Raw genomic sequence first — 15,600 nt, forward strand, 5'->3', positions numbered from 1 at the left:
ATTCTTTCTTTGACAAATTCATATGAACGGAAGCAGCATATTGATGTTCATTTGCTTTGAATTTCTGTCCAGTGCTGAGTTTTCCTTTCCATTGGAAAAGATGTGAAACCTCCAAGAAAATTCATGTGCGGTCCTGAATGTCAGTTTATAGGCTTTTGGTGAGCAAGGACAGAAGTTCATCTGTAAATGCTTTGATATTCATTCAGCATGGTATCATCGTTGATCAATGAAGGCATGTCTTGATCATTCTTCTGAACAGCTACCGAACCTTACGCAGTTTGCGCAAAAAGAAAACTAAGTTCTGTATAACAGCAGTTGTAAGTGGTAAAAAATTTGTAACATTGTGATCCTGTGATGCAATTGAAACACTGTTAACAATGCATTATGATCAATAGTAATAGTTTTAAAAAATTGTCTCAATTAATAGTTACTAAATGTTTCATAATGTACATGTACCCTTTAGAAATTACTAGTAATACTAAATTATTTTATCGCTATTTGTATATATTTTATCAAATGCTGCCAAATCATTCATTGATTTGTACTAAACTTTAGTGCTTTGTGAATGATATGTACATTTCCCAAGCTGAACATGAACTGAGCATGCAGCTGTGAATGCCAAGTATTGTCTGCCCCCAAACTCTTCACTGACAAACATTATCAATCATACTTTCCACTCACTAACCAGGAGTGTGTTGGACATTGAACAACAAGATGTTGTTAGCCTCAAACACACTGCAGTTAATAACAACGACTTGTTTAAAGAGTGTTGTTTTGCAGACCCAAAGTATTTCTCCAGCCGGTTATTTTTGTTGGTGCCAGTGTGACACATCCCCCAGCGGGCGACCGAACACGTCCTTCCATTGCTGCAGTAAGTCTCATGACTTGCCTGCTTATCATCGGACATCAACTCTATCAATAACTGGCACTAGACAATGACAATCTTCTTGGCTTCCACAGGAAACATTATCAGGGAACTACACTACTGTTGTTTTGAAGAACCTGCCCCCGTTTTCATTGAGAGCCCAAGGATTTGGATATGCAGTATGCCTCAAAATTATCTCATATATTGAACACTGATCAAGTTTAGTGTACCCCCCTAATTGGAGATTCTAAGGGTGGATAGTCACTGCAAAGCATGCTGAATATTTTCTCAAGCTTCATGTTTCAGCTTTAGGAAAAGGGTGAAATGAATTAAGGTGTATTCTTCACTGAGAAGAGCCGAGCCAAGCCAAGCCAAGCCAAGCCAAGCCGAAAAGTGTCAGCAGTCTGTGTCGGTCTTGATATGAGGCTGGTGTCTGATGGAGATTAGTAGATTGCAATTATGCACCTCTTTGTTTCAGCCCTAGCGTGTTTCGGGAGCCAATCATTTTCCTGGGTGCTGATGTAACACACCCACCAGCAGGAGACTGTTCGAAACCTTCCATTGCTGCCGTAAGTCGTCCCCGTAGAGTAGACATCTGCCAATGTTGTCAGGGTGTTGTACTAAACTTGTGTGTCCCCACTAATGGTGTTTTTAATCATGTCACAGGTGGGTATGTAGCGGGGAGATGCATGTACTCTTAACGCTCCATCTTAAAGTGAGGCTACAAATGAGGCATTTCAATGACTGAAATTACTGAATTCATTGTTTGTTCACCTTTCTCACTAATCATTTGATACTGGTCAGTTGTAGCTTTAACAGAGTCTGTGAAATTCCCAGCTGTCTGATCTTTGCAATTACCCCAAAGTGAGACAAAGTGAAATCTTTCCTGTGTGAATTATGAGATTTGCTGATCATCAGAGTGATCACCATGATTGCATTTTTGCTTCAATTTCTTTTCTTAGTGTTTCTTTTTTTTTTTTTTCCTTTTATTTTTTTTTTTCATTATATTTTCATATTTTGAGATGGATAATTTTGTTATTTCTTTGCCAAAGCAAATCATACAAATGAATTCCCATAAATTGAATTGTTCATCAGAAGGCTTTACAAAAGGCCATTTGATTTTGTAGTGTGCAGTCTCTGATATGGTGTACATTACCAATGATACTCCAGAGTAATTTTTTTGAGACTGTTTGAAGGAATAAGTGAACCAGTAACTGTTTTGCTCCCTCTCCAGTTTGCTTGTCATGAGAAGTGACTATATTAGATCTGATGGTCAGACTCGCTTTCTAGGTTACTAGTGTGTCATACCTGGATGGTTTGTGACATCACTCTGTCCACTAGTTTAGCATACCAAAGTTTATTTACAGATTGCCATTGTGTGGCCTTAGATTGATGACTGTTGTAGAAAGCAAAACAAAAATTAATTGACTGCAAAGAACGTCTTCTTTGTGATAATAAACTAAGAATGAGCTGATGAATGCCAAAGGTCTGTTCGTGCTGTTTCATGTGTATTAGAGCCACCAATATTTCATAAATCATAATAAGATCACATATTTGTTTCTTTTTGAAAACTTGCTATACAAAATATTTGGCATCTTTTTCACTTAAAAATATATATACCATGTACATTTTGACATCAAGCAATTCAACAAAATTCTCACATGAAAGCCTAAATACTCAACAGCTATGATAAATATGATGTTATCCCATTATTAATGTGGGAGATCTAACATACAGTGTATGTTATGTTTCTGTCATGTTTCTTACATAATCTGATAAGGACTTTCGTTATATATATTCTGATGTTATAGAACACGTGAGCTACAGAGCAACATAGTGGACATGTTTTAGCTGGTGATAAATTAAGTTTTAGAAAATGTTTGTGACAAATCCTATTGAAACATGTCTTGTAACACTATGAATTGTTTGTACTAACATATGTTCTCAACCTTATGTTGTGTTAAATGTTATCAAGATAGAGGTTTTGTAAGAATGAAATGTGTTTCTTCTAACATTTAAATGTTAAATATCTAGCATATGCCATATTTCACAAGAAATTATGATTATTTTTATATTCTAATGTAATCTTGTGAAATAGGTATAACAATATGCTGATGTATTTGACCTTATAGGTAGTGGGGAGCCAGGATGCTCATCCCAGTAGGTATTCAGCAGCAGTTCGAGTGCAGCAGCATCGTCAGGAGATCATCCAGGAACTGCCCACAATGGTGAAAGATCTCCTCATCCAGTTCTACAGGTCTACAAGGTTCAAGCCAACTCGGATTGTCTTCTACAGAGATGGTGTCAGTGAAGGCCAGTTCCAACAGGTATGTTTAACAAAATTGAAGTAAGCATGGAAGCCATAGAGTGGAGAACAAGGTCCTCAAGGTTCTAGAACACTGTCATTAGGATGTCTGTTAATGCTTCTATTTGAAGTTTTGAAGATAGGTGGTGTTTATCAAAGTAAAGGTTTGACTAAGTTCTAGAACATGATATCTGGTAAGGTCTGTTTAATACTAAATTTTTGACACTGATAGTTTGTGCACATCTGATCATCTGTGATGTTTTTTCAATGCTAACAAATCGCTTATGAAGGAAAGTTGGAAATGAAGTCTCTATATTTACTTTATCTTCTGTTTTGTTTGTCTCCACATTCTTGAGAACAACAAATCTTTATCCCATAATAGCCTGTCCTGAAGAAATAGAGCAACTGGTGTATGCACTTGAGAAATAATTACTAATATTGAAACAGGTGATCTGTTCATTAAGCATTAGTGAAGATAGTAGCTTGATTTAAAAGACCAGCTTGTGTTTAAAATTATTTGGGAACATCAAGAGTGTCTATCATGAACGTTTTGTTAAGTTATTGGGAGTCATCAGTTATGATACCCCAGGGGGATATTTCAATCAATACCCTAAATTGTAAACACTTTTGACACAGAAGTGTGCTAGAGCAATGTAAACATGACCATCCAGTTTGATGCAAAGGTGTTGAGATTCCGAGTGAAATTTCAGAGATTTTTCTCCTCCTCAGTCTTTTTCATTTTGCTGTTAATCATTTGGTTTGGCTTATTATTTGTGTGTAGCTGTCCTTTGCTATTGATCTTGATTAATTACATGTGTTGTTTTTACAGGTGCTAAGCCATGAACTGAGAGCTGTGCGAGAAGCATGCATGAAGCTTGAGGTGGGTTACCAGCCAGGCATCACATTCATTGTGGTACAGAAACGCCACCACACCAGACTCTTTTGTGCTGACCGAAAGGACCAGACTGGGCGCAGTGGCAACATTCCTGCTGGAACAACTGTGGACGTGGGCATTACTCATCCTACTGAGTTTGACTTCTATCTGTGTAGTCATGCAGGTATCCAGGTAAGTCCAGGTGCTTGGTAGCAATCTGGATAAAGAATATATTGGTTATTTTCATGTGTAAACATCAGTCTAAACTGATTTTTCAGATATGAGAAATGGTCTCTGAAGGTTCTCATGTTTGTTTTGATTTTCACCTAGCAATAACTTCAATTAGATGCCTTTTGTGTTCTTTGGAAGTTGATTTTTCACAAGTCCTCTACCTCAGTTTCAACAAGTGAATGTTTCTCTTGCCCAGGGTACAAGTCGACCATCACACTACCATGTTTTGTGGGATGACAACCACTTCTCTGCAGATGAACTGCAGATTCTGACGTACCAGCTGTGCCACACCTACGTGCGGTGTACCCGTAGTGTGTCCATCCCTGCACCTGCCTACTATGCACATCTTGTTGCCTTCCGTGCCAGATACCACCTTGTGGAGAAGGAACATGACAGGTACATCATACACACATTTTTACAGCAGCAGTACCCACACACAGGTTTCGTAGTGTCTTGTCAGTATGTATTATTGTTGAATAGAATGGGATATTGCTTTCACTGTCAGAAAGTCAGAATTATAGCTCAGGGTGCCATTGTGAATGCAACCTTGGTGCTTTACCAGTGGTAAATCTATGTTAAGGTATGGAAGTTATGGTCACCTTAGCACCAAGGATGCTTTGTACAACAGCACCCAGGACTTTTTCCCAAACTGGAATATTGTTCAGTGTTGGAACCTACTCTCCTTGCTCTTTCTTTCAGTCCTGTTTGCAAACTGATTTTCAGGTTAGCCTTATTTGCTTGCTTGTTGGTCATTTGCTGTAGTCATAAGTTTTATGCCAGTGTCCACCCCTTGGCCAAAAATGTACCATTAAATTAATGCCAGTAGCCCTACCACAATCATCCATAACACCAAAACTGTAAAATATGAATTCCTGGACATCAAATGGTAGCACTTATTTTAGATAGTATCACTGTAAACTTAAGTGCTTGGCATGTGATCAAAGATCACAAGGTTCAGTTTTAGGACTGCTTCTTTTCACAATTTACATCCTGCCTTTTCGAGACATAATTTGAAAATATTTTCTGAATTTCCATTTTTATGCAGATGACAGCTTCAAATCATCTGAACTTTCATGCAACATCTCAAAACTGGAACAGTGCATTCAGGAAATAAGAAAGTGGATGGTGTCTAACTTTCTCATGTTAAATGAAGACAAAACAGAATTTGTTCTAATTTGATCCAAGCACCATCTCAGAAAGATGGAATCTGACTCCATGTGTCTTAATGTTGGTGATGCTGAGGTTTTGCCCTCTCACAGTGCATAAAATCTGGGAGTAATTCTTGGTGCCACCATATCTATGTATAGGAAATCCCAGTTTTGGAACATTCACTAAATCCAAATAAATATGCATCACTTTGTGACTGCAAGGGAATGACACATGGAAAATATCTTTCCCATTAGTTTCATGATTTACCGTAGATACATGGACATGAGATTTCCTCATTATATGTCTGGAATATTGCTTCAAGTAGTATTACACCAGTTTACATTCCTTATCACTGGCACACATCATCCTTTCATGTTTTCTCCATTTTATACAGAAATAGGTCTTGTAGGTAAGGAATGGTGTTTTCAGAATTGCACATACAGAGATAGCCTGGTCCACATGGAATCACACTCTTGCAAAGATTGTAACCATTAAGACCTCCATGGGACCTTCAGGTTTCTTCATATCAGTTAATAAACATTTCTTCCCTTATACAAGAAAACTAATAGACCACAAATAGATTACCTTATGCTCACCTGACTGAAAGTTGCTTGAATTTATTTTATGACCTGTTTCTCTGGCACAAACATAATCTATTTATGGATATTACTGTCATTTTAGTTTAAAATATCATGTGGTAATATATCTTGTGGCTAAGCGTGTTCCATATCATATTTAATTCAGTTCTTTACGTATTAATGTTACTGTATATTGCCATGTGTAAGGTGCTTTTGTACCTTGAATTAGATGGGTTTGATGTGGGGTTGTCTAACACAATATTATATATTTGTTATTGTATTGAAGTATGTTGCCAACTATCAGCAACTGTAACCAATAATGGAATTATAAATGGGTGAATTAGTGTTGATTTTTAGGGCTTAGGCAAGGGTGTTAAACCTATGTGAGGGTTGGCTTTATACATGGCGATGTACGGCACATGTATTTGAACATATATGGATCAAACTAAAAGTACTTTATGGTTCAACTTCTTTATTCTACAAGGTCACAACGTTTTGAGACAGATTCTAGTCTCTTCTTCAGGTGTAGTGAGGGTAACACTAAAGGGTTGCAGTATATATACACATAACAGTAGACTGATTAGAATGGGTAACAAGATATACAGGTTTCTATTAATTGATGTACAGGCTTCAATTGATAGATGTACAGGCTTCTAATTATGTACGGGCTTCAACTGATTGGTGTGCAGGCTTGTGTTGATTAGGTTAATGAGTTACAGGTAAAGATGTTTGGAAAAAGATTAGTCACTGAGGATAAGGTGGTTCCATGCATTGGGTAAGTAAACACCTCAGTCTGTTGATTGAGGGATTGTTCCGCTTGATTGCAATGGCTTCTAGGAGCTTCCGTTTTTTTTAAGTCATTGGCGTTCCTAACTAATGTCCTGGTGTTGTCCCAAACAATCTTGTGATTGGGGTTGTGCATGAAGTGTTCACATACAGCAGACTTCTGATCCAAATTTTGAACTGATGTTTTGTGTTCTTTTAACCTGATAGCCAGTGATCGACCAGTTTCACCAATATTGTTGGGGACAACACCAGGACATTAGTTAGGAACGCCAATGACTTTAAAAAAAAAACGGAAGCTCCTAGAAGCCATTGCAATCAAGCGGAACAATCCCTCAATCAACAGACTGAGGTGTTTACTTACCCAATGCATGGAACCACCTTATCCTCAGTGACTAATCTTTATCCAAACATCTTTACCTGTAACTCGTTAACCTAATCAACACAAGCCTGCACACCAATCAGTTGAAGCCCGTACATAATTAGAAGCCTGTACATCAATTAATAGAAACCTGTATATCTTGTTACCCATTCTTATCAGTCTACTATTATGTGTATATATACTGCAACCCTTTAGTGTTACCCTCACTACACCTGAAGAAGAGACTAGAATCTGTCTCGAAACGTTGTGACCTTGTAGAATAAAGAAGTTGAACCATAAAGTACATGTACTTTTAGTTTGATTCCTCCAACTTCTAAATGCCTTTGAAACAACTTATATATGGATCAATCCTCATAGCAACCTTTAGGGCTCAACTGTTGTCTACATTTTCGGGAGAGCTGCAGATCCTATTTTCTTTTTCCATGATACATGATTAACACTTCAAATACTTGAGCACAGAAAAATGTTTTTCATTAACCCAGGATAGTTTTGATGCCAGCTCTCAGAACCATAACAGTTTTGGAACTAAAACAATACATACAGTTTTCAGGTCACTTTTGGATGCTAAAATGTTCAGAAATTGACAACTGAGTTATTATGAACAGCTGCCTTTAATATTGTTCAAAATTATTTTTTTGTCTATGATCTAACAAGACATCCCTTAGCAAAAAGGGTCTGCACAATATATTTTTTATAGTCACCATTTTCTATCAACTATTCATTTTGCACAAGTTATAATGTATTTGTTCAATCCTTAATGAATAGACTTTGCATCAAGTCACGTACATGGAATATTTAAGGAAGTGTGTAAAGGCTCTAAGGGTTTTTTGCATATAAGCATTCTTATGTTGAGTGTAGTTTGTTCTTTCATTGTCATTATGTTGTCAACATTTTCCATAACATACAAAACATCACATGAAGATTATCAACATTATGGTTAATCTGTCTTAAGGGGTCCAAGTTGGAAATGTTCATTTGACACAATTTCATTGCCACGTTGACGAAACATGTTCTACATCCACTTGGTAGAGCAGAAGTTCTGTTGTACAATCTATTTGTCACATCACTTTAGATAGTTTTTAAAAAATTCTGTTACTCCTCATGGCATAAACATGTAAGTGAAATAACCTTGAATGGATCATTATATTCATTTCTAATGCATTTGACTGTTGTGAGTGAGAGTGGAAGCATGGATTTTCCCTACTTTAAGCAGTATTCCAGAAATAGCATGGCAGAAACATGGAATCTTTCTTCAACCAATAATTTGAAAAGATTGTTTTCAAAGTTGGACATCCCATCTATATCTGTGGAGGTACAGTGCATTATCACAGTTTAATTATCTGGAATGTGGGGGGAAAGGTCCTGCATCAAAGTATGTCACAATATACAGGTCCTGATTAAACATCTTCCCCATATTTTCCTTCCAGTGGTGAAGGGAGTCGACACTCTGACAACAGCGAGGACCGAAATCCAGCATCAATGGCTCGTGCTGTGACTGTGCATCCCGATACCTGCAAGGTTATGTACTTTGCTTGAGGAGTCACGCAAGAGGAGACAACTCTACCATTCTTTTCTAGGCTGTGAACTATGTCTGGGACTGGTGTTTCTATGTTATTTGTGTAAGATATTTATACGTCAACTCGAGCAGAAATGACTAGGATAGAGAACGCTGGCATAGAAATCTGAGTCATGTGTACATATTGTTACCATGGTTACCTGTATAAATTGTGCCACAGTCCTCATGTCGTGCTCAATGGATGGACTTTATATATAATGAAATGTTGACCTTCCGTGTGATGCACACATATTAAATATTGTGATGATAATAATTATTATATTTTGAAGGCCGGGAATTGTTTTAACAAAGTATCATGACCATGTTTGTTACAAAGGTTTTATTTCTATAATTGTGTTGTCATCTTCTGTTCCCTGAAATCTTTGGTTGTCAACATTTAACTAGTTTGGGTTAGCATGAAATCTTTCTCTGTCGTCATGCATTATCTCCAGTGTAACTTAAACTGCTTGTTCACAAAACATAGATATCAATACTTTAAGCATTTGTTCATTTTTTCCACATTCTGTTCTGAGTTGGGATCATTTGTTTTTCAACATGAAGTATGTGCTGCCTCATCCTACATAATACTCGACTGCATATTTATATTAAGTCTTAATCAAATATAATATCATAACACCCGAGACTAAGTACAACTTCAATTATGTTCCTAGCTTTGTTCATAGAACCATATCACGTCTTTGTACTGGTTATGACCACAGTATTTTTCTATCAGTGACCATAATGTAGCCTTTATGAATGGCATTTCTGCCAACAATGCAAGTTTTCATATCAATGTTTGTCAAAATAGAATACCAGTTAGCCAAGGTTGTGACATCAGCTGGTATATCAACAACCTTGTTATTCACATCACTTACAGCTTATGTACTTTTTGTTGGACATATGAAACTTAACCAAGATCACAATTTGGTTTTGTCCCACCCAAAAAGCCAAACCCAACCATTGCATCCACCGTGCAGTTACCTCCCCTTTGGTTTGTTTCCAGTTTGCCGTCAGCTATCAGAATGCAGTTCCCTTAACCGTTGTAATGCACTTGAAGCTTCTCCACCCCCCTATACCAAATCAAAACCGTTGTCTCCACGAAAATATTTCAGTATGGGGGAAGTAACTGCCACCTTATAATGAGCAATATAGCAAATGTATTGAACAAAATTAACCTGTACTACAAGGGTATTTTTAAGGACCTGTATTTTAGAACCCAAGCATGATGGAAACAATGTCCTGCCAAGTGGACAATATTTGTATCTACCAGCCTTTTGACTTGTGTATTCCACATGATTGTTTAATCTGTATGTAGAATTGTTTTGTTTTATTGAAATCCCATATAACATTTGACAAATATTTCATATACGTATTTGTACCTGTGGTGAATGTTTGTTTAACATTGGTAAAACAGAACAAAAACTAGATCAAGCAATCACACTTACTGACATCCTTACTTGGTCACCATTGCTTGATGCAAAATTAACAAACAGAAGTCAGCTGAGTTTTGTTTTATCATTTTTTAACAGATTGGAGTTGTCACGATGAGTGTAGTTTCATTTTAATCATGTTTTTCAACCTGTACATACAAAATGATGTAAGATCAAGTACCCTTGATAGTCTCCCACAAACAATGTTAGCATGAGTAGCCTCTAGTCACAAGCTGACATGTTATCTCCCCTTTCTCCAGGTGATGGAAGTGTTTTGGTGCTGTAGTGTCCACCTCTGTAGGAGTTTATTTCCATTTATCAAGCTGTAGACATGCGATATTTGCTAACATTTAGCATTGTAAATGATTTGTTGTTCTGGTACAATCAGTTTTGAATTTGCTCAGTTTCATTTCCTTTTGAAGTAAATTTTATATAGTACCAACGATTATAGGCTATGATGTACCCTTAACTTTGACTATTCAGGTAGCTTGTTATTTTCATCAATACATATCCATTTAGTCCCTATTCAGTACCATTTCATTGTAGGTAGGTAGGTAGGTATTATTTTCCTCAATTATCTTATCTGTATCTTTCATTATTCAAGATGTCACTGAATTCTCTTACCATGCACAATTGTATATTTGCTTTGTAAATTAAAGATGAATTATATTATTATTCAGCAGATAAGTGCTATGATTTTCATAAATGCATGCAATCTTTGGTATATGCATATCATAATGATGCTTGGCTAGTATAATTAGTTTTCCTGCAATAGCAAGGCTGTGATTTTGAGGCTGGTTAATATAGAACCCTTACGTCCTTTTAGTTGAACAAATTCCAAATTTGACCCCTTGAAAAGCTTGAAAGATTCTGTCACTCAGCTGCTGAATTTCCAAAGTCAATTTTCTACTTAAGCCAGATTCTTATTTGAAATGAAACAAAGCCATTATACTTAGGTCACTTTGCAAAACTGGTTCATCAGAGACTTACTAGTCATATGCAACTCCATACAACATTGATTCTAGAATGTCCTCTTGTCAAACTATTTTATACCACATCTGCAGTTTATAGAGATTGTATGTTCATTCATACATAATTAATTTGAACTCTTAATTTTGATTGTATCACTCCAAGCTGTACATGATTTTCACCTTCAAACCAGCAACAAGTCTCAGTGTCATAATTACTGCAATGCCTGTCTGTATGTGAAGTTCAGATTGCTAGTCCTCCATGACCAAAGTGAGGAATATGACAATTTGGATCTCACCAAACCAATGCAGACTTTGTCTGTATTGTCTTTGATTATTCTTCAACAAAGTGACACTGAATAACTGCTTACTGTTATGACCAGTATAATTTGTTCATTTGAAGCATTTCAATAAACATACCCGAATGTCCTTTCTTCGTCAAGTAACTGCTTACTACAACTGTTTGAAGAATCTACAAGCATTCTTCAAAATTCAACTGAGGTAGAGTTTGTGAGTTTCGTTAAATTGATAAGTTGTTTAATGAGTTGAAATATGACTTTTGTCAAAATTCCATTACAAAATGAATACTGTACGTCAGTGTGGGTTATTTTTGCACCGCTCCCTTTTCCCTCCCCCCTTTCTTCCTTTTACTTCGTAAGATTTTGATTTTCCAATTAGTAACTGCTGTTATTTCTTGTGAATTGTATGACATTCTGCTTTGGAAGTTCTTCCTTTGGAAGAGGGTTGCTGTATGTTTAACCTGTATCTATACATATTTTAGTTCATGGGTAAGATCACCTCACGTAACATAGTAACATTATACGGATTTGTCAACTTCTTGTCAACACCTGCATATTTTCTAGTCACTCATTTACTTGGCCTAATACTGCTGGTCAAATGACTGAGATATGCATCACATGACTAGTGGACATTGCAAGGGCATCTATGCAATAATCAGTGCCAGATTGAGTCGTCTCCTTTCATTAATGTACTCTAGCTCTTCCAGAACGTCACAATGGTGGTGTATGGCTAGTGGGGAACAAGAGGTACCGTATATCCGATAAAATACAAGTCATTGTGAACTTACATGCGCTGTGCCCATTGAATACATCACTCACTCCTGTAGTAATACACTAACGTCAATTTCTGCCATTACGAGATAGCACTGTAGGCATTATTATACCTATTGAGGTAAGCTGCACTTTTTGTAAACAGATCCAGTTTGTTTTATGGTACCTTTTGAATTTCTAGTGGTACTTATTTTAACATGTTGTTTTGGTTGTATATGTTCATTTATGGACTGTTTTGTGTTGGTGTATAGATTACTTGTAGGTTTGATTTCCATCTGCAACAGTGAATCAAACATTACAGAATCCCAGTCTGTCAAAGGGAGGTAATTCAGATGACATAAGAACATCAGGATAATCATGACGGAAGCATTTCTCTCTGACCATTCCTTGATTTGTTTTTGTTGTGTGTTGTCTTGTGCAATATAATAAACTGGCCAGATATTTGAACATATCAGTCACATGACACCAAACTGACCAATCAAATATGATTACCAAGACAGAAAACAGCCAATGAAATTGACATGTCTCATGGGCCATATTGTATAGTGGCATTGCTCCCAGTTAGTCTTACAGTGCCTTTTGCTGTGTATAGCCCAATTTTAGGAAATGATTTAGTGTAATCCGCATCCACCCTGTTTTAATCCACCTGATACCAGCTATTTGTCATGTCCCAAGGAATCTCTGTACCACCGCTTACCACAAGAGAATGTCTCTGAAATCCACCCCCTCTTTTTCCCAGGATTGTTTGACGGTTATGGCTCCTAAACTTATTTCATATTGGAAAGGTTTGTTAAATGTTGATGTATATAGATTAGACTATTTTTTTAAGAAATGATTGATAAATTGCTTTTAAACCCAAATTTCTAGGAGGGTGAAATCTGTTGCTGTTGTTGTTTACTGTTCGGAAATGAAATCACAGCTGATTAAAATTAATTGTGTAATTTAATTTGACAACCATATGATGATATATTTTTGTGATTGTAGATATAGGCAAGAACCATTTCATTTTCATGGCTAACACAAACGGTCATGGCTTAAATCTTGGCAAAAGAAGCTTGTGAAAAAAAATGAACAAACTTACCGTTGAAAAAAATCATCTCCCACAAAGGTTTCTTCCAGATTGTAATTGATGTGTTCATGGTGGCATTAAGCATTTTGTCTGGCTTGCAATGTTCAGAGATGTGTAAATCGTACTGTACTATGCAAAAATGGCTCAAGAATGACAAGCATAGATCTGACAGCCTAAACTCCTATCAAGATCAAGCTATTTGACCCAGTAAATTGTTCTACTGTCCCTGGCAAATGCTTCAGCAATTACGAAGACAATTCCTTTAATGTCAGCAGAACATGCTTGCATGGAGTCTAAGTATTAATAAAATGGGTAATTGCACATATCTCAAGATCATTTGTACATATTTATATACAAGGAAATTAATTCTATGGGTGTGACATGAGCTGTTGAAATCAGCCCCATATCTTTTCTCATATCAGATCATGTAGACTGCGTGGCAGCTGAGGACCACTCTGATGTCAAGTACAATTAATGGTATGCAATCACAGCTGTTGTTAGGATAACAATTTAAAGGCGTCATTTAATCTGATTTAATCCTTTTGACGAGCTGTACTTGCCAATCTTTTGCCCAACTTAACACATTTCCTCATGTGAATATGCTGAGTAGTTAATCAGCTTTTAAGGAAGTGTTTTAATACCCATTTTTTAGTCAAAATTTTACTCAAAAAAGGAAATTCCATGTGACCAAAAACATTGTGGCAAACGTAACATTTGTAAAACTTGATTATATTTATGTATACATATGAAAATATTGTTTGAATAATGCCCTTCTGTGTCTTGTCAAAGTTTGTATAAATTATACTTACAGCATTGAATGTAAACATTGTACAGAAACGTCACTAAAGTCAAGTTGCACACTTATGTGAATAACTAGCCTTATAATCTAGACCTGTTCAGAGATTTCTTCACCTTGTCATGCCTATGTGGGCTTCACTTCGTATAACTTGTGATGCCTTATTTCTAAAATATCAAAATGTGAAGTGAATCAGTCATTTCCTATGGCTTGCCTTTGTTTCAGTTTGAGCAAGTTTAAGATTATAAGAGCTTGAAGCAAATGAATGACATCTGGACTTGGCATTATGTTTGTGTCGGGAGAAGGTTGTGTAATGAAAGTCAGTTGTTATTCTCACATTGTTTGGAAGATTTTGATTGGTTGTGAGGACAGCTACGCATATCATAAGGGATGTCTGGGTTTACAATAGGTGCATGGTGAAATAGGGGTCCACAGTTCTCCCCACTGCTGGTAATTTTACAAAGTTTACAAAATATTCCTGCTGTTTTTATATATGTAGTGAAAGTGCAAAGCTCAACGATTTCAGAAATAATATTTATTGATTATTTTAGTAGTCTTGTTATTATCCAAGGCATTTCACATGTACATGTACCTTAATGTTAAGATTATTTTGAGAATTCCAAAAGGGAGAATATTGGTAACCATTTTGTATTTTAAATTGAAAATCTTTACATCCCCAAGCTCTGGAATTTTCACCTGTGCCTGTTGAATGTCCCCTGAAAGGTCTGCTCACATTCCAAGTAGACGTAGGGCCTATTACAACAATCAAGCTTTTTCTATCTTTATACCAGCGTAACATTGCGTATTTGAAAAATAAGCAAACCGAGGGTCCCAATTTGTTCCGTTTATACAGATCTCCTTTGTATGTTTTTATGTAGCTTTGATATTTTATCAAGTGCTTCACAAGATGGTTTTGACTGTTTTATGTTAGTCTTTAATACAGTCCAGTCTTGGTGCTGCCTCTCATTGCTATGACAACAGTGCCATGTGACATGCTTTGTTGCCATGGCAAAAGTATTTAATATTTCATTGCTTAATGGCAATCTGTCACATTATCCATTGCAATATCAGTGGTATCATGTGACTGTTGCTATGATAATAATGTAGATTTGTGTGCTTCTTACTCCACCCGAAGCTTTTATTCATTGTCAATAAATGTTTATAAACTAATATCTTGTTTGTCCCTTTCTTTTACAGTTGTCATGTAAAAAGAATTCTTGGTGTGATAAGAGACTAATGGGATCGGATGGTATGGCTTGCAGACACTGACATGTTAATATATCCTAATTTCATAACTGGAGCATCTGGTCCAAACTTGAATGTTTACAGAAAGCTGGAATATACTGTGGAGTGCTGCATTAAGCAACAAACAAATGATTGGACCTGATGGCTTTTGCTGTATTCCAACTGAATGACTCTAGCTTTTTGTAGTGAGTGAGTTTAGTGTCATGCAGCACTCAGCAATATTCCAGCTACATGGTGGCGGTCTGTAAATAATCAAGTCTGGACCAGACAATCCAGTTATGAAATTAGGATATTATAACG

At 36.5% G+C, this 15,600-nt stretch overlaps 1 protein-coding gene across 9 annotated transcripts in view; it reads left to right on the forward strand.

Moving 5' to 3' along the window:
* The window catches only part of LOC137278049 (protein argonaute-2-like), a 43,181-nt gene extending 27,956 nt beyond the window's left edge, over positions 1-15,225 (forward strand). For 5 of the 9 annotated variants that reach the window (XM_067810102.1, XM_067810103.1, XM_067810109.1 and 2 more), the window contains 5 exons: positions 781-871; positions 2,998-3,192; positions 4,000-4,236; positions 4,472-4,671; positions 8,595-15,225. In XM_067810102.1, coding sequence (XP_067666203.1) covers positions 781-871; positions 2,998-3,192; positions 4,000-4,236; positions 4,472-4,671; positions 8,595-8,703 — 832 coding nt within the window. In that variant the 3' untranslated portion in view covers positions 8,704-15,225. Of the gene's footprint in view, positions 1-780; positions 872-1,343; positions 1,435-2,997; positions 3,193-3,999; positions 4,237-4,471; positions 4,672-8,594 lie in introns of all 9 variants that reach the window. The other 4 variants (XM_067810111.1, XM_067810105.1, XM_067810106.1 and 1 more) reach the window with 1 other exon arrangement.
* Positions 15,226-15,600: the final 375 nt, after the last annotated feature.

The sequence above is a fragment of the Haliotis asinina genome, chromosome 3 (genome assembly GCF_037392515.1).
Source record: "Haliotis asinina isolate JCU_RB_2024 chromosome 3, JCU_Hal_asi_v2, whole genome shotgun sequence".
NCBI classification, from domain to species: Eukaryota; Metazoa; Mollusca; class Gastropoda; order Lepetellida; family Haliotidae; genus Haliotis; species Haliotis asinina.